We start from the raw sequence: 23,067 nt of genomic DNA, 5'->3' as shown, positions 1-23,067 counted from the left end.
CCCTTGAATGCAGCATCGTCAACACAATTACGCCAACTGTGCAGCTGCCCCTTTAAGAACCTCCTGGGTGTGGAAAGGAGGGAGTTTTTAGCGTGTCCACAGCCAGGTGGTTACGTCCCATTCAGCTTTGTGGCACGCTCTTTGTAAGTATGTGGGACTTAAGGATGTGTATGGCGTCTCTGTTAGAATTTTTTTTTCACTAACACTTATTCAGAGGTTTAATAGCGTGCTGTTAACATTACAAATCAAAAATCGATTTATAACCATGGTAAATGACAGAAGGAGGTTTCATGAAAGTGTAAAATATTTCGGAATGGGACGCGTCCAAAGGGATTCTAGCCGCTCTTCTAATCACGACACCGCAACAAGGAAAAAGTGGCAAAGAGGACCAGGATACCAATAAAGTACAGTTTAGACCGCCCGTCAGACGAGCAGAAGAGGGAAGTCAATCAAACCGTGCCTCTTCACTGTGTAGTGCACTTCATATTCGACCAGCTGTTGCCGCAGGCTCCCACGGACACCATGGTTTCTGCTCCTCTGAACAGATGAGAGTGTAGGGTCGCTTCAACTGAGCAGCTACGAGCAGTGTGCGATAGACGAGCGTAGCTGCGTGGCTCACTAAAACAAATCCAGTGTTTCTATTGTCTAAAATCCAGTAGTCTACAAGATGGGGCATCCTCCTCTGGAGTTTAGTGACTGCTATCTGGACAGCCCGGACTTTCGAGAGACTCTCAAGTGTTATGAACTGGAGCTGGAGAGGACAAGCAAATTCCTCAAAGAGTTGATAAAAGATGGCAACAGTGTTATCACTGCAATCAGGGGTAAGTTAAGCATGCTTAAATCTGATCTCTCTTGTTTTTAAATCAGTAACAGCTTTTTTGCACACTGCATGTAGATATAGTGGTGTGATGAGGCTTGACAGAGGATCAGCATCAGTGGGGCCTTTTTAAGGGCCTACAGGATCAATGTGGGTGGCTGGGAGAGGCACATTCAGGGAGGTGCTAGTGCTTCCCTGGGAGAACACCAAGCAGCCTGCTTTGAAAGGCCATGGGTCTGATGCAGATGTGCAGGATGACAAGCTCTGTTTGTTTCCAAACTGCACAACAGCTGGCTTCTTTTGCAGGATATGCATCTATCCATGTGTTGCTTTTCCACCTCTCCTCTCTGTGTGGGATGTTGCCTGTCATCTCTCTGCTGCTGGTTGTAGTGTGGGACCAGTCAAACTCATAGTATGGCCCACAGCCAGTGAGAGCATACAGTAGATGTGTATATGTGGGTCACTGTGGCACCCACGAGGGGGAACACTGTTTGTTTTGACTCGCCAAGACACCATTCTGATGTCCAAATCACCAATGACAAGCTTTTTCCTCGAAAACAGAAACTGTCATTGTAGGTGCTGTAGTAGCGCTGCAGAGCGATGAGGGTCCTACTGTATATTCAGTTCAGATAATAGCCAGAGGTCACGGGTGCTTGTTGCCGGGGTAAACTGCACCAAGACATATTCATGAATTTTATCACATTTTTATCTCAAGTCCTAACGATCAAGACTCACTGCTCACTCACTTTTCACTTTTAACACTGATCTCCAGCTGTAAGTGTTGTGAAATATGCCTGTTCTTTGTTTACAATAAAAGTCCTGTGAAAAGGTACAATTAAAGCAAGAATCCAAAATAAACAAATTTAACAGAAAACACAATTTGTTGATGAAAAAAAAACACGTGAAATGATTGAACGACTGGAAACTGTTCCATTACAAAACGAGGGATTTAAAATATGAGTCCAGATTCCTCAGGCAAAGTGCCCTACAGTACTGATCTGACAGTCTCTGTTTTGTTTTGATAATAAAACCCAGTCATAGCATGGATAATATATTGCACATACTGGCTGAATCTTTAAACTTTCCTACCAGAGAAAAAAGCAAAACGCACAGTTACAGAAATCCTGGACTGCACTTCATGAGAGTTGGGTTGAATTTAAAGAACGATAAAGAATTTTATATTTCAGTTAATGGTAGGTGTGATCGAGGCATTTGGAGCTCCACTCAGATGTTTCAGGACTACATTTTCTTTTTTATAGGCTATTCTTTGGCAGTACAGAAGTTCTCCCAGACTCTCAGCACGTTCCAGTTCGATGTCATCGGTGACTCCCTGACAGATGATGAGATTAACATTAGTAAGTAATACAGCCATGCTCCTTAACAATACACACTTTTTTAATTTACTGACTATTACTTGTAGAGAACTTGCAGAACATTTCATGCCTTATTCCAGCTGTTTTTTCTGTTTACCAATACTATATGGGGAAAGTACAAATTTTACATCAGATTAAGCAGTTTCAAAAAGACTTCCCCTGCTCAGTGGAGAGGAACATTTTTGGCAGCCAGCTGGTAATTCTTCACAGCTTGAATGTGAGGATACAGGAAACAAAACAGAAACTTCTGCCTTATAGCTTAATGGCAAATGTGTATATAAAAAAAGATCATCATAAAGTCTATTTTAATGCACGTTTGTAAGAAACTCTTTTTTTTTTTTTTTTATCTTGCGTTTCCTGCGTCAGACAGTTAGGATAAGAATGTGCGAAGTCTTTATTCCGGCCATCATCTTTGTGTTTGCATCCCCAGCTCAGTCGTTCCAGGAGTTCGCTGGACTCCTGCAGGAAGTAGAGCACGACAGGATGATGCTGGTGGGTTATCAACTTCCTCCACGCTGACTCGGCATCCTATTTGAACCCTCATTAGATATTAGAAACCACATTAACATACCCCACACTAAAGATTAGACCACTTGGAAGGAAACCTTTGGCACATGCTGTTATGGATAACTAACAAACTATCTTTCTGTTTATTATGATGCAAAATCAACACCTTTGTTGTATAGGAGACATTCCATCTGTCTCAAGACAAGACACATCCACACACCTAGATACTGTATGAGTAAATGTGTGGCCTTGTGTATGCCTGTTAAGAGGAATGGTGTTAAGTATTTAGCTATCAGTTCTCCTCTTGTTTGTCTTGTTCCCTTTTTGTTATTGGTTCCATATTGCCTACTTGATACATTTTCATGCTGTTTTCCTCACTTCTGCTGCTGTTGTTTCACACACTTTATTATTCTGTAAATGACTGAATAGTTTATTCTCTGGTGTTCTAATTTAACCAATTAGCTTTATTTTTTATTATTTTTTATTGTTATTACACACAAGTTTTCCCACGTCTTTCCTCTTTTACCTAGCCAGGTAAACTCAGCCACAATATAATCTTCTTTGTTTCGTCCTCTGGCCTTACACGTCAGCAATCAAGTCATGACACTAGGACTAGCAGTTCCTGTTAGACTGGGTTTTCTGGATAGAGATCTAATTGTACAACTGAAGGTCATCTGGTAAATTGCAATGGCGTGTAAGAGAGGTTATGAAATATACATTTTCACGCTTACACACAAGACATCTGTTTCCAAACTCTTTTCAACATGTTTGTGCCCCACAGATGACCCAGCTGATCTACAAACGTACTGTGTGGAAGAGTGTGTCCTACATATGGTAGGGCAGTATGTGTGTGTGTGTGTGTGTGTACATCACGTAGTAACGGCTGCTCCGTGTTTGCCTGTCCAGGTTCAGAACGCCTCCGATCTGCTCATCAAGCCGTTGGAGAAGTTCAGAAAGGAGAAAATAGGAGTAACAAAAGTGAGTGTTTTTACTGATTCTTCTGCTCTGTAAGTGAAATGTGGCTCATTCCTGTGAACAAAAGTTCTTGAGTCAGCACTGGAAGCACTGTTCATAGTTTGATATCTGTTTCTGTGCATGGAGAGTCAAATCATCATACAAGATTCAGATTCAATACTTAAATGCCATTTCAACGTAGTCGATAGGAATTTAGTTTGGTGAGCTCACACAAAACAAAAACAACAAGAACCCCACCTCACAGACAGTGGCCATCTTAGGACCTAAAAGGAAATTAAGTAATGATAATAAATAATTAAAACAAGCATTCCCAAGGGGATGCTATCAGTGTATACATACCATTACAGTGTCTTACAGGAATAATAGCAGCACATTAATGATTCTCTTTAATGAAGTCTTTTAAAAGAAGGGAGAAAGTTAATAAGATGGTTAGCAGGGTAAGAGGAGTCATGAAGAATATTATATTATAATCTTTTTTTTTCTAGTTTAATGGCGTAGTTTTCAACCAGGGATAGTAGCTCCTGGCCTATGAAATGAGCTACTTACACAGACCAAACAGGATGTTATAAGCTACTTCCCCAAATCTATTTTTAAATGTATGCATGAAAATGTACCTGTTTTAAGAATAATAACATAAGTCTCTTCTTCCTCTTTGACCAAGTCTTTAATGTGTAAAGACATTGTGTTGAAAGGAAAGCAGTTTTGTAGTTGAGAACAGCTGATGTTTTTCTAAGGTGTTAAAATCATTGGGAAACTCAGTGGGAGATCCCCTTGATTATTCAGCATGACATTTGGTGATCAAAGTTTTGTCCCCCTCAGTGTATTTATTAACTAGCCACTTCTCATATTTCTGCTGCTGTGTTGATATTTATGTAATTGCTAAATGCAAGTGAAATATGCATGAAATATACAGGTCCTAGATGACTTAATTAATTCATATTAAAAATGTATTTAAAAACTTAATGAATGAATGTACGACTTATCTAACCATGTTTTTTGCTTGTTCCAATAACTAAATGTAACAAAACACTGCAGCTTATTCAGAAGTACATGCATTTTTGTCCTATTTTAAAAACAATAACTAGTAATTTCAATAAAATAATGTACCGGTTAAGAAAATCATGGTTTTCTCCACAACAGAAAAGGTATCATGTCCTTTACAATGAGAATGTACATGTGAGTGAACAATGTTCTAAAAAGAAGAGAACAACAGTGAAAGTGTTCAAAATAAAATTTACTAGCACAGTCCCCAACCTTTTTTTTTTTTGGTCTGATGTAACCCCACAGATGAACTCTGGTACCCCTTATTCAACACCAACCGTCATGTCTCAAATGTGATCATTTGAATTGCTTTTTAATGTAAAAAACTGAATAATGGCTAACATTCTCGAATATTTTAAGGTATTGGTATCAGCCTGAAATATCCAGTATTGGCCTACAAAATGTGCTCAAAATAAACATTTTGCAAGTATTAGTTTCTGAGAGCATGTCGTGATTTGAATGAAAGGACAGGATACCTAAAACATTCTAAACACTATTTGTCTTGCCAGATAAAAAAAATAAATCTTACTTGATTTAGTAACACAATAATCTTTCATTTTCACAATTAACACATCTGTCCTGCAGGAAAAGAAAAAGAAGTTTGAGAAAGAGAGTGAAAAATATTACTCCCAGGTAGACAAACACCTGAATCTTTCTGCCAAGAAGAAAGAAAGTCAACTTCAAGAGGTGAAGTACAAAAAGTATTCATCAGTTGGGTAGTGAAATGTAGAACTGAGTTTGACAAATAGGCCACTGTTTGAAATGTTTTTTTTTTTAAATTACAGGCTGATGACCTCCTAGACAAAGAGCGAGTGAACTTCTATGAATCGTCAGTGGAGTATGTGTACCAGATCCATCAGGTGCAGGACAGGAAGAAGTTTGATGTGGTGGAGCCTGTGAGTTCTGCCTGTGGTCTCCCACTCTTCCTCTTTGTTGCCACACATATGTAACAAGAGATCGAGGAAATATACATTACACTTCAGAGGAAAAACTTAATGATAGACAAACAAATCCCAGTAGTCATTCGTCCACTCTTTATGGCAGCGGTTCCTTTGTTTTGACTCTTCTTGACAATAATCTTAAGTAATGTAATTCATGTTTTGGTTGGACAGGTGCTGGCGTTTCTGCACAGCATTTTAACGCTCAACAACCTGACGGTGGAGATGACTCAGGACTTCATGCCTTACAAGCAAGAACTGCAGCTCAGCTTGCAGAACGTAAGTGGTGTTACTGGCAACGAATGATGCCGTTAGATTTAATATTCTTTAATCGGACGTCCATAAGATTCTAAAGTGCTATCTGATTTTGCCTGCAGACACGAAACCACTATGAGAGCACTCGCGAGGAGATGGAGGAGCTGATGAAGAGAATGAAACACCCATCCCAGATCTGTAAAATGCACAGTTTTCTGCCGATGGAGGGTTATCTGTACTGTCAGGAGAAGTGTAAGTGTATCATCTGCTTATACAGAAGCTTGATACTTTTACGAGCTCTTGCTTGAATCCCCCCTGACAAGGCCTGTCCTGTTTCTTTTGTCCCAACAGGGGCTTTGGGCGTGTCATGGGTCAAATATTATTGCAAGTATCATAAGGAGGGGAGACTGCTGGTCATGGTGCCTTGTGAACAGAAGCCTACAACTAAACAGGTGCTTTACTGAAAAGAAATATGTAGTTGTTACTACATATCAACCACTCATAGCCACAGACAAACATCTGAGTACCTGTAATATGTCTGACATCTACAGTATCTATAGCTAGTTTATATCCTCAGGCTCCTTGCTCTACTGTCATTGTCTCCATCACACGTACCGACCACTTTCCAACTTTGTCTCTTTCCCTGCAGGGCCCTACACAGCTGAAGCTGAAATCCTGCATCCGCCGGAAGACAGAGTCCATAGACAAGCGCTTCTGCTTTGACGTGGAAACTATCGAGAGGTTAGTGCAAACAAATTTGAGAAACTATGTGATGAGGCAACGTGAAAGCCCTGTGGGATAAACAGGTTCAGGCGGCGAGGTGAACAGGTGTCTTACAAGGACAGAGTGTGAGGGCTAAATGGACTGTAGCCCAAACAATCCCTAAGCAATGGACACATGCTGGAAACAGATGGCAAACTCAGTGATTTCAGGGGACGGAACACAACAAGCTCATGTTTATATATGCAGGCTATTCAGGACAACATGCATTTTAATAGACACTTGAGCCACAGGCAGCTCTGTCATATTCAAGTTTCTTGAAATCTGTGGAAATACTTGGAGTGTCGACGGGGTGTTTTAAAGGTTTAAAAGCTGCTTGAATTATGCATTAAGTGCTTGAAAGTGTCTCTGAATATTAAGCAACTAATCTGTGCCAGTGTGTGTGAAGTGAACAACAACATTATGAGGAGTTGGCTGTTTGATAAACTGAAGGTGGCAGTGCTGTGTAGATAATATTGTCACCTCAGGATGTTTTAAGGTAAGCCATCCGCCCACCTGAATGTCCCTGAAATGCTCCCAGTGCTAGTACCTGACCCTGACCTTTGACCTTCCTAGAAGGAGCAGAAGAACAGTGAATACTAGTACAGGGCTCTCTTCTTAATATCCTGGGTTTGCTGAAATTGTCTTCATTCCAGTTTGCAGGATGGAGACACGTACATGAGTGTTGAATTGGCTGTTTCATGTGTACTGACCAAATCAGGAAAAGCATTAAATCACTAACATCATAGAAACTAATTTAGATCTTCTATGCCAAACTTCTATAAATATCAGGGTTATCTCTTTAACTGTTAAAGTTGATAGAAAAGTTATTTATAAGAGTTTTTAAAGGTTTTTATAGTTAGTTGATTAGTGCAGTTTTTAAACTCGAAGCTTTAAACTCGTAACACAGTTGTCTTAGTTAACAATTGATCCAGTAGCCTACAAGCTGTAAAATCTGGCACCAGATTTTGTTGCTTCTGCAGTAGACAGATTGCTACAATGGAATTTCATCATCTCTTCATGCTTGTCTTATTCATCTCCATTTATACCTCCCATCATTACCACATGGGATGTTATCCGTTATTTCATAGTCCTTCAAAGCTGTTCTTGTTATTTTTTTCTACCTTGTTTTGCTTGAAAGGTCTGTGACGTGAAAGATCTTAAAAAAGTTTAAATTCACAATAGTTGGATACTGTATGACTACATCCTGTAACTGAATAACACAATTACAATGTTCTCTCTTTAATGGCATTTGTTACTGTTTCCATAGAAACACACCCGTCACTTTCCAGGCTCTTTCGGAGGGAGAGAGGAAGCTGTGGATGGAGGCCATGGATGGAAAAGAGCCTGTGAGTTAATTTCTCAGCTCATCTCATTTAGGATTATTCTTCTCCAAGATATCATTTTTATGAAAGCTGCTTTACTGCCAAAATATCTTCAATGCAATATGGAGTCTGCTACTGGGGGGAGGGGAAGGGGGGTTGACATGGCTACTGGCTATTGGGGTGACACATAAAACTCCCAATGGCAGTTTCCATTTCCAATCTGCATATCTGAGTCCATCCAAGCCTGTGTTGTTGTTTGTTTTGTTTTTTGTTTTTCAGAATAAAAGCTCTTTAAATGTTGTCAGGTAGTTAAATCTGTAATCACAATGTCATGTTTAAAAAAAAAAATAAAAATCTAATCCATCATGTAATGCACATGACAGCTCACATTTGACATTTGTTAAGCACTGCAGGTATGGCAGGGTATCTCATTATGGCTTCTCTATTACAGATGTGTGAGAGATGGTATTAAGCTTCTTAGGCACATTATGTCTTCAGTGTACGGCTAAATGATGGCACCTGGTTAGTCTTAATAGCCCCTTACAGCAGGGCGGAGTTCATGCCATTAGTGATTTTTGTTTGCTCTTATAATCATATTTAGGTGTTAATGGAAAGCTTCCTGCCAAATGTTTGATCTGCCAAACCCTGCTGCTCCCATGGTCTGTCTTTGTATTCAGCTGTTTTGAGGCGATGAAATACCAAATAGCCTTACTAGCAAAATTTAAGGCATTGTTAATTCTTCTTTTGGTTGTAGCTTTAACCAATATGTTGCTTTCCCTTTTGCTGTCTCTGCAGTTCTTGTCAGATCTTTTTCATGTCAGACGGTTTAGGTTTAGTGGTGAATGTCATGTGAGTTGCGGACAAAACAAATAACCTGTAGCTAAGGATGTGAAAATAACAGAAGGCACACTTTTCAGTGCCCTCTTCCTGTGCAACTTCCCTAATGACTTTTGTATATCGTAATTATTTCACAAGAGCTTTTCCACCCACTTTGCCCAGATATTCTCAAGCAAAGAGCCACTGCACTGTCCTACTGCCAGGTCTGCAGAGTCTCTGAGCTTTCAGTCCGGACAAGGATCAACTCTGTGGCGTTCTTTTAGCATAATGTCTTCTGTCACACTGACCCTGTTGACTTTATTACACTCTGAATGCCCTTTAGCCTTTTGAGTAGCTGAAATATAAGGTGCAGCATGGCTTCTTCCCCTCAGTCATATTTTTGGGTATTCTTGTGACCTCAGGTTTTCACTATTTTCTGACATTTTACTGACAAAACAACTACCAATTAACTGAGAAAAGGATCTGCAAATTAATCAGTAATCTTTTTGTGCCCATAATAAACATCCCCAGGAGCTCTGAAAGCAAAACCAGACTGACTCTGGCCTCTACAGGCAGCCAGCTGATCCATTACAGTCCATAAGTCTCTGCTTTGGCAAATTTGTCACATCTCCAAACCAAGAAGTGGGTGACATGCTTGAACCTGTGTGCCAAAATGACAAATGTAATACTACACTTACAGATCACTTCAAGGCCCCCTTTTGTGCACTTTCCACTGAAGCTCTTAATAAGTTAAAGCTATTTGGCATTAAAGTGTAGGGAAAAAGAGAAAAATGCTTGCATGTTCCTCTCCAAACTTGCCTAAGCAATTGGACATTTTGGCAATTATCTTTTTCAGCCACAGAAATGAAAACAATGATTCAAATATTGGAAAAAAGCTCAGTTTTCATTGTCAGTAATTCCTCTGATGGTAGCTTCATTATCTTTGCATCCATAGATCAGATGTGTCAGTTCTAAAGCATAGCTGCCATGTGACTTATTTTCTGAATTAAAGTAACTCATTGCCAAACAGAACCCACGTTACTTTAGTAAATATTTATTGTTATATTTTCAGGCCTAAATAAACAGGGTGTGACAGTGATATTTCACACTTCAGCCGCCTGTGACAACAAACACACACCCTGCTGAGGAGTCCTTTAACAAGACTTTTCTGTACTGTACCCAGCTGCTCTGTAGCAGGCCCTGAGCTCTGACGTCCAGTGGTGAGGGCAACAGAGTGGAAAAAAGAGATCAAAATCTGCTATTTTGGGGGAAGAATTAGACAAAGCTTGATATAAAAACTACCACATGTGACAGTCTGACTGGTCTCTGAGTTGAATGTCCTGGGTTTGAGTTACTGGTGACTATGCCTGTAGTCATGTACTGGTTTTAATATTAAAGCTTTGCCAAACTGCTGCCAAGAGTAAACTGAATTCTTTTCATTTGTTTGGTTGTTTTTTTTATTCAGTATTCATTCTGTCTCCTCATCCTTTTTCTCTCCGTTTCCATTATTATTACTTTTATGTCATTTAAATCTGCCCAAATAGTCTCATAAACTATCCCGGAAGCTATCATTGTATTCAGGAAGTTGGTTTCAGTGGAGCAGCTTTATTTCTAGCTAGCTAGTTGTAGATTTTTCAATATGTTTCACAGTTTTCAATTTACTTTTACATTTTTTTTCCATTTCAGATCTATCATTCCCCAATTCACAAGCAAGCTGAAAGTAAGTCAATCATCATTACCCTTAAAGTTAAGTTGTGATGTTGATGTTATGAGATGTAGCTAGATAGCAATACAGTGATGTCTCACTTTACATCTCATGTCACTGAATGAATCTGTATTCATGTTTTAACAATCAGAAGTATTGTCTATTGTTTGCTGTTAAATCTGCTCATTTTGTTTCGACTTTTTTACTTTCACAGTGGAACTGAATGAAACTGGATTCAAGTTTGTGCGAAAGTGCATCAACTACATCGAAACAAAAGGTAAAGGGTCCCATTAGAGTTTTATCCCAGCTGTCTTTAGGTCTGTTACTTTGCCTACTCGCCCTGAAGGGGGCGTAGTTGAGTCGTAGGTTACATGTTGATGCTACGCCTGCAGGCTGCTCTCAGGGAATCATCACATCTCTATCCCACACTATTAAGGTCTGCCTGTCTGATTTTTATTAAGGAAAGATTTTTGACTGTTACTTCTTTAACAAAAATCTCCATGCATGCTTAAACTTTAAAGCCCAATATCTCAAACCTGTCTTGAAGACGGATTTAACCTTATAATTCTACAGTCACAATATGTTATCCAGTAGGTTGATTCATCTTACACGAATGGAATTAAGTACTCAAGCCATAAGCATGTAATTTGACTCATGATCTGAGCACGGACCACTGTTTAGTCTCAAATTAATTCTGTATCTTAATTCTGGCTCATGCAAGCTCTGAAGAGATGCATGTGGTACATTTCCATTGCTCTGTATTTGTCCAGATTACACTCCCTTTTTTTCTTTTTACCTCCCCCTCTCCTCTTTCCAGGAGTCACACAAGAAGGAGTGTACAGAACAGTTGGCAGCAACATCCAAGTGCAGAAGCTTTTAAATGCCTTCTTTGGTAAGGAAATAAGCCTGTGAACATGTTCTACATCTGTCCATTCACTGTGTTTCTTCAGTTGGGCTTGTCTGCCTTGTTGTACAACATACAGTAACAGGTTCTGCAACTTTGGTGAAGCTCGTCTGTATGAATGACGAGGAGATGTCAGCAGGTCACTGACTCATAATGATCCTGCTCCAGAGTGCTGTTCCTCAAAGTGGCTATTCATTCTTTTTTTTTTTTTTTTAAACAATGGATAAAATAACTATGCATAATGTGTACACTTGTAGTGGCAAGCCCACAGAGAATTATCACCCGACTCTGCTGTTCCCTTCAGCTCAGCTCAGCTTTGTAAAATCTAAACTCACTGCTTTAATTTTCCGGCCCTCAACTTTAATGTTGTGGTTCACTCTAACTGCTCTCATAGCTTTGTTTTTAGCTGCAGCAGGCTGCTATTTTCAGTGAAAAAGCCACCAAAACCCACCAAACTGTACAAGAGCCAGATATTTCCCTCAGGAGTCTGTTGAGAACAAAAACAGAGCTAAAAGAGAGTGATAGTTGGACTTACATTCATCAGGTGGCCACAAACACAACTCCAAATAAACACTAATGTTGGTCTGTATCTGTTGAATGGTTATTAAATGGGCAACTGTTTGCTAACAAATTAGCCATATCAACTTACAAGGTAATTAAATAACATTTTACAGCTTGTTTCTGCTGCCCCCAGAAGGCCAAAAAACTCTTATTGCAAGTCTGCATTATATTTCTTAAATACCTTTTTCACAGCAGATATTTTGACTTGTCACAGTATGAAAAGCATGTGTTAATAATAACATTAACAATGTCTCTGTTCTATTCAAGTGTCCCAGTGAGCCGTGATAGTGTGACAGTGAGCCAGCATGCACAATACCAGGACCCTGAAATTGTAGCAGCTAAATGGAATTCAGCCACCATTCATTTTTTTTATGCATTATTTATTATAATATATAGCCCCATATTGCTTATTATTTAATTATGGCTAGCACATGTCACAACCAGCCAGTTACTTTGCTCAATCGAGGAATTAATCTCAGGTGGTTTTCACACAATGGCATTAAATATTTTCTGCATTTGCTCCTTCATAGACCCCACAAACCCAGGAGATGTGGATCTCCACAGCAGCGACTGGGACGTTAAAACCATCACAAGTGCATTGAAGTTTTATCTAAGGTATGTTTGTGTGTGAGTAGGAGACACAAAGTAAATTTGTGGAAAATACTGTATAACACTGTATAGTTCCAGATCTATGGTTGACATTGTGGTAATTATCAAATTTGTCTGTTTTCTATTTTATCTCATAGATACATTAAATTAATTATAATATAATACTAATAAATTCATTATTAAATACATTTGAATTAGTCACAAGTCATTGGTCATTTGAAATGTTGCACAATTCTTCCTTGTATAAATCCCTGATATTCCAAGGATTTAGTTATTTTCCAAAAATCTGTGGATCCAGATGCACATTAAAATAACAAATGCAGCCTTGACAGATTTTGCGCTCTTTAAGTGCTTTCTAGTGTAATTGTATAATGAGTGAATGCTGCTTTTTGTTTTTCTTGTGTTTGATGTGGAGAGTTATATTGCACTGCATGCGGTCTTGCACTTTTTTTAAGAGTGTCTGTATTCATCTGCAGGAGCTTGTCTGAACCTCTGATGACCTACAGTCTACACAGAGACCTCATGTGTGCTGCAAGTAAGATGTGTTTTGGAAATTATCCAGCGCTAAGATTAGGGAGTTTTGTTTGTGTGTTCATGCTTTTTTTTTTTTGCCTCCTTTTTAAACTCTCTCGGCTCTACAACTACCGTTAAAATTTGTCTCGAATTCACACTGGTGTTTCCCTCAAAATCTAAAAGGTGTGCCACAACATTTCCTTACAAAAAATGTTTAGATGTCACAGACATTAGGAAGTTTGCAACTTGGTATGTGCTTTTGCTCAAAACATGTCCTCACCTGTATGTATGCATGCATGCATGCAATAGGGAAAAACAATTTCTGCATGCGCGTATATTCATGATGTGCTTCCTAAAGTCTACATACTTTTTGCAAAGATGAGAAAAAATATATAATCGTGTGTGCATGGAACATGTACACTGAGCTTAAATGTTGTCTTTTCTTGGTTTTAAGGATATGTTACATTTAAGTGACGCAGTTGACCATTAGCTTGTACAATCTATAAAGTATAGGATAAATGCTCAGTTTGTGTGTAAATTTCAGATCATCTTTCTTTAGATTTTATTTTTTAGAAATTATGAATCTTCCATGTATCTTGTTTATCTTTACATCTACTTTAACATGGATAAGCATTGCCTGGATTAAAAACCAGAATGCTAGGTACAAAAGAGGCATTTGTACATCAATGCTGTGCTGGCTGCAGGTTCAGCAGTTTAACAAGCAGCACTAGGTCACTCTGGAAGACACTAAAAGAAATCTGAAGCCCATGTTTGTTTTTATCTGTCACACAACATCATTGTAAAACAGAGAAGACAATAAGTTTAATAGCATCAGCCTCATTCTGTCAGGATGTTATAGGAAGACAACTGGTGGCTTCAGTTTCCTGGAAATGTCAAAATTCATTAGTTGAATGGGGGCTCCTCGTTATACGGCTATGACTTTCATATTTATTCTATCACATGCCATCGCAGTGTATGGCTGTGCCCTACTCCATATTGCGTTAAACATTTCATGTTTATATATAATTTCTTTTACTCATTACAAATATTTTCAGTGCACCTGAGTTTTAAATTATACCACCATTATAAAAATCAGTAATTTCCTTACCTACATTATTTACATGGAAAGAAATATCAGGGATATTTTTTCTTAAGTGTACAACATGGTGATGATTTAGGTCTACAGATACTGCAGATAAACTGCCCATATATCATGAACTTTATATATGCCATTCTTTTAAATTCCTCCATTAGCTAACTTTGTGTTGTCTTTGTATCACAGAGTCAGATAATCTGGACTTTCGACTGAGTGAAATTCATTCGCTTACCTACAAAATACCAGAGAAGAATCGGGAGATGCTGGAGATGCTTATTAAACACTTGGTCAAGTAAGTGCTAGCTAACTTGTTGTGATTTACAGTTTTTACTGCTCCCACAGGGCCTTTTGTTCTCTTTCTGAAATAAGCTGAGTAATAACGCAACTTGATGTTTGTTCACAGTGTGTGCAGTCACAGTGAAGAAAACCTAATGACTCCTTCAAACATGGCTGTTATCTTCGGACCCACATTGATGAGAGCAAAGGAGGAGACAGTGGCGGCCATGTTGGATATCAAGTTCCAAAATATTGTCGTTGAGATTCTGATTGAGGACTACAAAAAGGTAGGTTTTAGAGTAAACAGCCTTTTTCTGGTCTGAGACCAAAAAATTTAAAAGACCATCGGAGTCATAGCATTTTGTACCACTTAAAGGAGTAGTTCAACATTTTGGTAAATATGCTTATTCGCTTTCTTGCCCAGAGCTGTTTGAGAAGATCGATACCACTCTTACGTCTGTACAGTAGATATGAAGCTACCCCCAGCAGCTCATTAATTATATTGTTTTGTCTCGTTTCTTTCATCCATACAAGAAAACAACAAGGAGGAGTTGTGTGCCAAACTATTTTTTGGCCAGGACCAGTTGCCAGGAGACTCCAGGAAGTTACTGGGCCTGGCCGATACATAACCCCCAGTAAAACGGCAAATTAACATTTTTACACTTCTGTTTTTATATGCATTAAACAAACGAGATCCAACGATACCTTTGGACTGAGCAAGGCTAACTGTTTCCCCCTGTTTCCAGTATTTATGCTAAGCTAAGCTAGTCGGCTGCTAGCTGTAGCTTCATAGCGTACAGACATGTGAGTGGTGTCAGTCTTCTCAACTAACTCTTGGGAAGAAAGTGAATAAGTGTATTTCCCAAAATGTTAAACTGTGCAGCAGAGGCATGTGTTTGCCATAGTAGTCACTATGTCATTAATTTGGTATTTGTACTAAGTCCATTTCCATAGCTACTGAACCAAATTTTTACAGTAACTTTTTTTGGGATCACAGATCTTCAGTTATATGCCAGAGGACAGCACCGCCCCACCTGTCCCTCCTCCGCGAATCACCCCAAGAAAGCGGCAACCCATCACAATCTCCAAGCGGCCACCTCGTGTTTATCAAGCTCTTAGTCACGACCACTTTCAGCACACAGAGAGTAATTATCAGCCTCCCTTGGCCTGATTGTTGTCGTCATCATCATCATCATCCTCATCATTATCCCATCCTATCTGTGCTGAATGTAAAGTAGATTGTTTTTAATGTTGTTTTAGAACATTCCAGAAAGATTTGTACCACAACACACCTGCAGGGCCATTTCTTAACATTTTCTTAAGTACAGAAAAATATGATTTTCTGTAGTGTGTGTTTGTCCATCAAATACCATTCCAAACAGTTATTACATATTCCTAAACATGGAATCATTCATTTGTTTGTCAAAGAATGTAAAAATCTATTCATTGTCTTTCTTTATTCTTTATTACCTCATCCGTTATTGTTGATAGGAAATTATTTTGGTGCTTTTTTAATTCAATACAAATAAACTTATCTACTCTACGTTTTTTATCTCACATTAGTCTTTCTTTTTCCCTCATTCCCTCTTTTTCCAAGTGCTTCTGGCAAAATCATGTCATTTTCTGTCTCTTTAAAACCCTTGTTAAGTGGGTGCGTCTCCATACACTGTGGCAGAGAAATCTGGAGCACCTGCAGCTTGTCCTCCCTGCATTGTGTGATATTTAACTGTTACTGTTATTTAACTTACTACTTGGTATAGCCAAATAACCAACAAATCATTTCTGCGTGGTCTTAAGTACTGTGCCAGTAGTTGTATTACCAATTTAAGTTAGTTTTTGACATTCATTTACATTGTATTGTTATGTGACCTTCAGTACATTTTTCCTGTACTTTGCATGTTTTTCTTTGTCTTGCACATTGAAGATAATTTATATTATTTCATAGAGGAAAACATTTACATTTTACTGAGGCCTTAAATCAATGTACTCAGATGTCAAGAATAACATCACATTCTTTATGATGTAAGGTTGTAGCTGTTGAATCCACTCCAAGTAGTCAGTACCTTGCATTAATCGCTATGTTGTTTCTTTGTAACAGATGGCCAGAACGACAGCTCTGGCTTGGAAGGGGAAGTCTCTACAAACCCCGTTCCCCTGCAGCGGACAAAACCTGCAAGCTGTGCTCCACTTGTTCCAAGAGACCCTCCTCCGAGACAAGTATTAATACCCAGACCAGCTAACCGTCAGGACCGACACTCAGACCCTGACGTTGGCAAGATAAGTGATACAAAGCAAAGGCCAGATTCTTCTTCAGCGGCAAATGGGGAATCTGGAGTCTATGTGAGCAGAGTACCATCCTTCCAGAGCAGAAGACCACCTCCTAAAGGCACATCAGCCAACAGAGAAGGTATGATGGAACCCTGTGTTTATGTAGCTGAAACTTTCTTCAATCATACTTTAGTTTATCGTCAACAACAAAAAAATGCAGGTTTTATAGGATTTAAAAAGTGAGACAAAGGGATATAGTGTAATGAAAAAATCAAAGATGTGATGTACTGGTCAGATATATGGGGACATGAAAAAAAGACAATGTTGAACATTGTCAGCCTGCTCGTTTTCCCTTTGTCAATGCATGTGGCTACATACAGTCATTCAAAATCATCCTTCTTTCCTGTTGATTTGTTTCTTTTTATTGTTGCTGTTTGTTGTTGTAGTAGAGGGAATGGTGGTGCCAGCAGTGTTGCTCTGTATGACATGGGCTGCAACATGTCCAGCTGCTCTATCCTTGCTTTTAGTTAGCTATTATGGTTTTCCACCATTTCATATATTTTTAAACAAATAAGGGCTTGATTTTAACTTGTTTATATCAAGTAAACAGTGTTGCTAAGAAATTGGTAATCAGCAGAAAATCAAATGAGTGTTATGTAAGTATTTGTGGTGGATGATGAAGCAGTCAATGTTAAGAGCTTGGTTGCAGACAAAGTCTTTGCTGATTTGCATGTTTCTTAATGACTGATTATTATTTGCCCAAGAAAATAGGTATCTAAGTTGGCTTTAACTCTCAGCATGTCATTGTATGTATTTTTTGTTATTCTAACAGAAGATCCATATTGTAGTGAACATCAAAACATGTTAATCTAATATCTTAACCCAACACAGTCCTTAATTTTGCAATTACAATTTCATTGCATATTCCTTAATTCCTGTTCGTTCTCATGCATTGTTACATGAAGCCTAACTACTGTTTTTGTTTTTCAGGAGATTCTGATGGGCTGACCAGAACGAAGTCCACAGAGAAACATGCTATTTGTAGACCCCCAGTCAGGCCTCCTGAGCCCCCCTCCAGATACCCCGCTCCACAAAAGACACAGAGTGCAGCCTGCAGCGAGGGCACACCCTCGTCCTAGTAAGTGCAAAAGTCTGCCGCCACCTTTCTCGGGATACTCTTAGGTATGCAAATGCAGACAGGGTCAAGAGGTCTAATAAAGTGAAGACTGAAGAATCTCAAATATAAGATGAATCATATGTTTTTCAACAACAGCATGTCTGTTTTCTTCTTTTTCTGCAGTGTTGCCTCTAAAACTAAGTTTTTTGAGAATGCCTCTAGGCAAGTCGGCAGGTATGTTAAAGCCATTTTCTTTTTTCTGTGCTCCAGTTTGACCTCTGAATAAATGATCTTATAAAGATTTAACTACTGAAGATAATTTAGATGTTTAGTGCTGTTTGTCACTTTTCAGACCATAAATCCTATATTTACTTTGTTTGCTCCCATTCAGAGCCTCACATACACATATGTTTGTTTCACTGTCCCTGTGGGGGACAGTCATTGACATGATGCTTTCCCTAGCCCCTTACCCTCACCTTAACCCAACTGTAACCTGTACCCTAAAACCAAGTCTTAACCCTCAAAAAGCAATCTCAGACACAAATCCCCATGGGTTAGTGTGCATTCAGGTTAAAGTCCCCACCGGGATATAAGAACATGAAACAAACACACACACACTCATTGTGTTGTTATATGTGCATGCTGACTCTATTCTTACATTAGGCCTCTCCTATTTTGGCTAGACTCCTCTTACTGATGATGTAATTATGGAGGTGGAAACACAGACATCTGCTCTTTTATGATTTGCTTGGATGGTCCAAGTTAAGGTACTTGCTGCCCTCCCTGTGATGAAGGCTGTAAATGAAGAATGCCTGAGTGGGAAGAGTTTGTGGGAGTTTTATCAAAGAGAGTTTATTTCTTCCTTTATTGTAATCTCCTCTATCAATGTTACGTACAGTTTACATTAACTTGTCTAAAAGGGAGGGTGTGTGGGTGCTGACGTATAAAGCTCATATTTGTCCTTTGGACAGCAGAGGCACAGATTGTGATTGTTATCCCTGAGCTGAATAAGTTGCACCTTCTGAACAGACATTTGTTGCACAATCTGACCTGTTTACAGTTCGACAAAAATGTATATTGTACAGTCTGACACAGATTGCAACCAATACTTTATTAGACCCATTTCACACAGTGTGAGATGCAATGAAGCTGCAAGGTCGCTGTTATCACACAGTGTTTAGGGGCCTTAAGGCAGATCATGGGTGGTCTGGTGGATGAGCTGAAACCATAAATGGATTTGTAATTGTTTTGTTTTTCCTCTTCTAATTTAGTCCACCGGCCTCTCCATCACCATCATCAGCAGTGACAAATGTAAAAAAAGAGGTGAGATTTACTGCAATTTTATTCAGTATTGTTTATGCTGTTAAATCTGTCACAGTGTACCTGTGTAATAAGCTGAAAGGTGTTTTGTTTTCTGTATTTGAATGTGTTTCGTTTCGAACTTGAGACAGACTGTTTGTTTTGTTTCCTCAGAATTAATGTTAAGCAGACTCAGACCACATCATGTGACCTCTACATGTGCTGTTGGGTGCACATCAAGCTGGAGGGAGACACCACTAATGAACTCAGTGGATCTTGATCTTATCGGATAGACTGAAGAAATGGCTCTCCATAGAACTTAATGGATATTTTTGATTCCATTTGATTTTTAATATTAAGAATGGTGTTGTAAGGTAACACAGTAGCAAACTGACTTGTGAATGAGCTCCCAAAGTAATTGGCTCAGTGTTTGATTGTTGTTCCAAAGTTAGGAAGAAGTAACAGTACTATTTTAATAATTTTACAATATTTAATAGTCATTTTACAGTGTTAAAAAGTTTGAATGGCCAATTTCAATGGAGGGAACAAACTGCTTAAACTGCTTATAACAGCTTACTTTGATGTCTTCTTGTCTACACTCTTAATGCTTGTTTTTAGCATTGTAAAATAGATCTCCCAAAGAATAATAATTCATACAAATGGACTAAATGTAATCATTATTCATATGAAAATGTGAAATAATAGTCTCAATGTTAACATGTAATGGTCTGTCAAGGAACTGCATGAAGCAAATTAATTTTAAGCTACATCTATGAATAATTATTTCTGTGGATGCTATTTCAGTTGGTCCATTCAAAAAGTATTTATTAGTAGTAATATTTAAATCAAAATCTGAATCATGTATGTCAGTGGAGACATAAGATGTCATTAAAATATAAGTCACTTTTTAAGAGGCATTACAAAAAACGTGTTTTGCTATAAAGTGTCAGCCTGTATTCCAGTCAGTGTAGTTTGAATTTACACTGAATATAATGGTAGTGTAAGTTTAATTGGGAATTACTGAAACTGATTTACTAGTGTACATTGCCTCACTTCTGACCTAATGTAGGTAGGCCAGGTTGTACAGGAGAGTCTTTGAAGTTTATCTTAATTTGTTACACCTCAAATGTATTGTTGGGATTAAAAAGCATGTCTAATATGAAACAAAAGTGATCATTACAATATGTGAAAATAACTGTTGTTTTTATTTGTTTTGTTCTTATAATGGTTATGTTAATTTTACACTTGTTTATTTTTGGTTTTGGTTTTTGATAACCCAACTTGAAAATTCTGGTTGTTGTCTGGTTGTTTTATGTTTTTTTTTTTTCAAAAAGGAAAATAAACATGAAGAGTTCTTAACATGACTCATGGATATGTGTAAAAATAGTTATCACTCCATAATGTGACAGGTCTGTAATATAACTTGGTGCAAAGTGCACATTTGCTTGTGAAACAAGCCGACAAGACCTGTAAAGATGCTAAAGTTGGGGTTTTGTGAGCTTATCTTTTTGTTCAGGAAGAATTCAAGCTATTATTTTTTGTACAAACTGAAAGTACAAATTTAAATTAGCTCAGTACAGCTTAATTTTAGAAACATTTTAATGTAATAAGAAATAAATATAAGAACTTAAAATTCTCTAAGACCTGTTTGGCCAGATTTGAGATAACATAAAATGTTTAACTCATGTTTCTGGCCACTGGCTTTACACTGACAATGACATTCATGGTGAATCAGTGGAGTAAAAAAAACAAACATCTCATTTGTTTTCATTTAACAGTAGCAATCTCTGTGACAGCCAGCACTTTTTGTGACAAAGTAAATTGCTTGATTGTTAAGTTATTATTATTATTTTTTTGTATACAGATATAAACCGTTGTTGACAAGGTGGCATAAGTGCGAAACTGGAATCATTCACTTAAAAAAAAATGATGCAAATAATTTTCTAGAGATTTAGTGTGGTGAAAGTTTAAACTTCTCTGACATATTTGTTGTACTTGTTTAAAAACATCCAATCAGGAGCATGTAAATGGAGGGGAATATGCTGAGGCCAAACAATGAACCCTGTGGGATCCCAAATATAACATCTGCAAAGAATGAATTGTTGCCCACTTTATGTTGGCTGAGAATGTTTGATTGGAGAGGTGTGCCAGCTTTAATTTTATTTTTCATCTTTGCCATGACATTTTATAACATCACAAAAAAAGATTAGGAGCCATGCTAGCGGCTCTGTGAGGCTGTATACTGGCACAGGGGTGCTTTGAGCAAAATGCAAGCTAACATGCTCACGATGTCAACATCAGCAACATCATGCAGGTATAATGTTTACCATGTTCATCATCTTAGTTTAGTGTGTTAGCATTTACTAATTAGAACTTAACACAAAGTACAGCTGAGGCTGATGGGAATTTTGTAAGTATTTAGTCAAAAATAAAGTATAAGACACATTTAAATCTTAACCTGATGATGACACTTGATACAAAGTCAGGGGATCACCAAAGTTATTACACTTCATCCTGAGGAACAGCGTGTATCAAATTTCATGGCAATCCACCCGATAGTTGAGACATTTCACTTCAAATGTCAACCTGCTGGTGGCTCTAGTGGAAAAGTCTGGGGGTCACCAAAGTTATTACAATTCATCCTGAGAGGAACATGAATGTCTGTATAAAATTTCATAGCAATCCATTCAATAGTTTTTAGTATTTCAGTCTGGGCCAAAGTGGTGGACCCATTGACATACCAACATTTCCATCCTAGAGCCATGCTGCTAGCTAAAATTTATATTCTTCCATGCTGTAAATTTCTTGTACTTCCATGTCTCTCTGTGTCTCCCTCCAGTCCATCCCCTGTGGTGTTGCATATGTGAACAAACCTCATAGAGCCATCTGACTACGACTGTGATTTTTACTAAAACTCAACCATGCTGCCTTTGAGGAGCATAATTAGTCATGTGGCTCCATGAGGTTTGACCTCTATTTATTGCCATCCAAATATCCTGTTTCAAGAAAAAAACAATTTAAGAAGCAAGATATTCTTAATTTAAACACTTGCTTTCCCACCTAAAACATCAAATGAAAAAGCCAAATGAAAAAGAGGAACAATATGGTTACTAACATTATGCACTCAGTGGTTCAGTATAGTTGTGAGACCTCCATCTGTTTTGAAAAAACATGTTTGCAGTGGGACATTGTATTTATTTTGCCATCCACTCCTCCCACCACATTCCAACCTTCACTGCCAGTCAGAGCCTTGTCTCCTCGCCTCGGCCCCTTTTCATTCCACATGTAAATCTACCAACTTGTACCCCGATTTCTAACATCTACTGTACCAACCTCAGCAGTGGACTTGGTGGTAGGTTGGCCCACATCAGGGACCGGTGGAAATTCCCTTGCCGATTTCATGGCAATTAATTAGAGCTTGAGCTTCAGTAAATTAATATGCAGTCAAGTGTTAAGACTCAAATAGGGCAGCACACACACAAGAACAAAAGAATGTGTGTTCTCTTTGAAGTAAGCACACTGTTTACAGGATGTGCAAGCTGAATTAAACATGTATTTACTGCTAACGTATTCCACTGCTGCTTTACTTTGGGAATGTACGACCTGATACTTAAATTACTTAGTTAATAGCATCATACTTACCGACTATCTATGTCTATGTCTCTTTTCCATGTTTAATGTTCCCTCTTACCCAGCTTCCATGCAGTGTAAGCAAGTTTGAATCCAACCAATTAAAATGAAGTAAAAGTTAAGCCTCTGTATGGCTTTAATCTGAGTTGTTCCCAGCATATCTCTTTTTTCATTCAAAGAAGACATAATCTATATTTGGAGTTAAAATGATGACATTATATACTGTAGCTTGTACAGTTGCTTGAACTTTCAAACAAACTCTTATCCCATCTTCAGAGTCAGA

At 38.3% G+C, this 23,067-nt stretch overlaps 1 protein-coding gene across 2 annotated transcripts; it reads left to right on the top strand.

Moving 5' to 3' along the window:
• The first annotated feature begins 124 nt into the window (after positions 1–124).
• Positions 125–20,513, top strand: LOC122888475 (oligophrenin-1-like). 2 transcript variants are annotated; one of them, XM_044222960.1, is made up of 24 exons: positions 125–821; positions 2,077–2,172; positions 2,621–2,682; positions 3,604–3,675; positions 5,299–5,400; positions 5,499–5,609; positions 5,826–5,930; positions 6,029–6,158; positions 6,258–6,358; positions 6,556–6,647; positions 7,936–8,014; positions 10,493–10,526; positions 10,726–10,788; positions 11,329–11,403; positions 12,507–12,591; positions 13,062–13,120; positions 14,381–14,486; positions 14,598–14,757; positions 15,468–15,615; positions 16,569–16,877; positions 17,729–17,876; positions 18,039–18,089; positions 19,127–19,178; positions 19,329–20,513. In XM_044222960.1, exons 1-24 carry the CDS (start codon positions 668–670, stop codon positions 19,332–19,334), a joined length of 2,400 nt encoding a protein of 799 aa, XP_044078895.1. In that variant the 5' UTR covers positions 125–667; the 3' UTR covers positions 19,335–20,513. The 2 variants fall into 2 exon arrangements, 1 of the variants encoding a protein (XP_044078895.1); XR_006380709.1 differs by lacking the exons at positions 17,729–17,876; positions 18,039–18,089; positions 19,127–19,178; positions 19,329–20,513 and having other exon boundaries at positions 126–821; positions 15,468–15,699; positions 16,569–16,706.
• Positions 20,514–23,067: the final 2,554 nt, after the last annotated feature.

Source organism: Siniperca chuatsi, linkage group LG14 (genome assembly GCF_020085105.1).
Source record: "Siniperca chuatsi isolate FFG_IHB_CAS linkage group LG14, ASM2008510v1, whole genome shotgun sequence".
In the NCBI taxonomy this organism is placed as follows: domain Eukaryota; kingdom Metazoa; phylum Chordata; class Actinopteri; order Centrarchiformes; family Sinipercidae; genus Siniperca; species Siniperca chuatsi.
The sequence above is the reverse complement of the archived record's forward strand: the minus strand, read 5'-3'. Positions and strand labels throughout refer to the sequence as shown.

What these genes read in the sequence shown, in the direction of transcription:
- LOC122888475 (XM_044222960.1), top strand. Translation starts at nt 668, where the DNA reads ATGGGGCATCCTCCTCTGGAGTTTAGTGACTGCTATCTGGACAGCCCG. An exon ending in GCATTGAAGTTTTATCTAAG is followed by an intron (nt 12,592 to 13,061) that starts GTATGTTTGTGT and finishes ATTCATCTGCAG; the next exon opens with GAGCTTGTCTGAACCTCTGA. An exon ending in CCACTTTCAGCACACAGAGA is followed by an intron (nt 15,616 to 16,568) that starts GTAATTATCAGC and finishes TCTTTGTAACAG; the next exon opens with ATGGCCAGAACGACAGCTCT.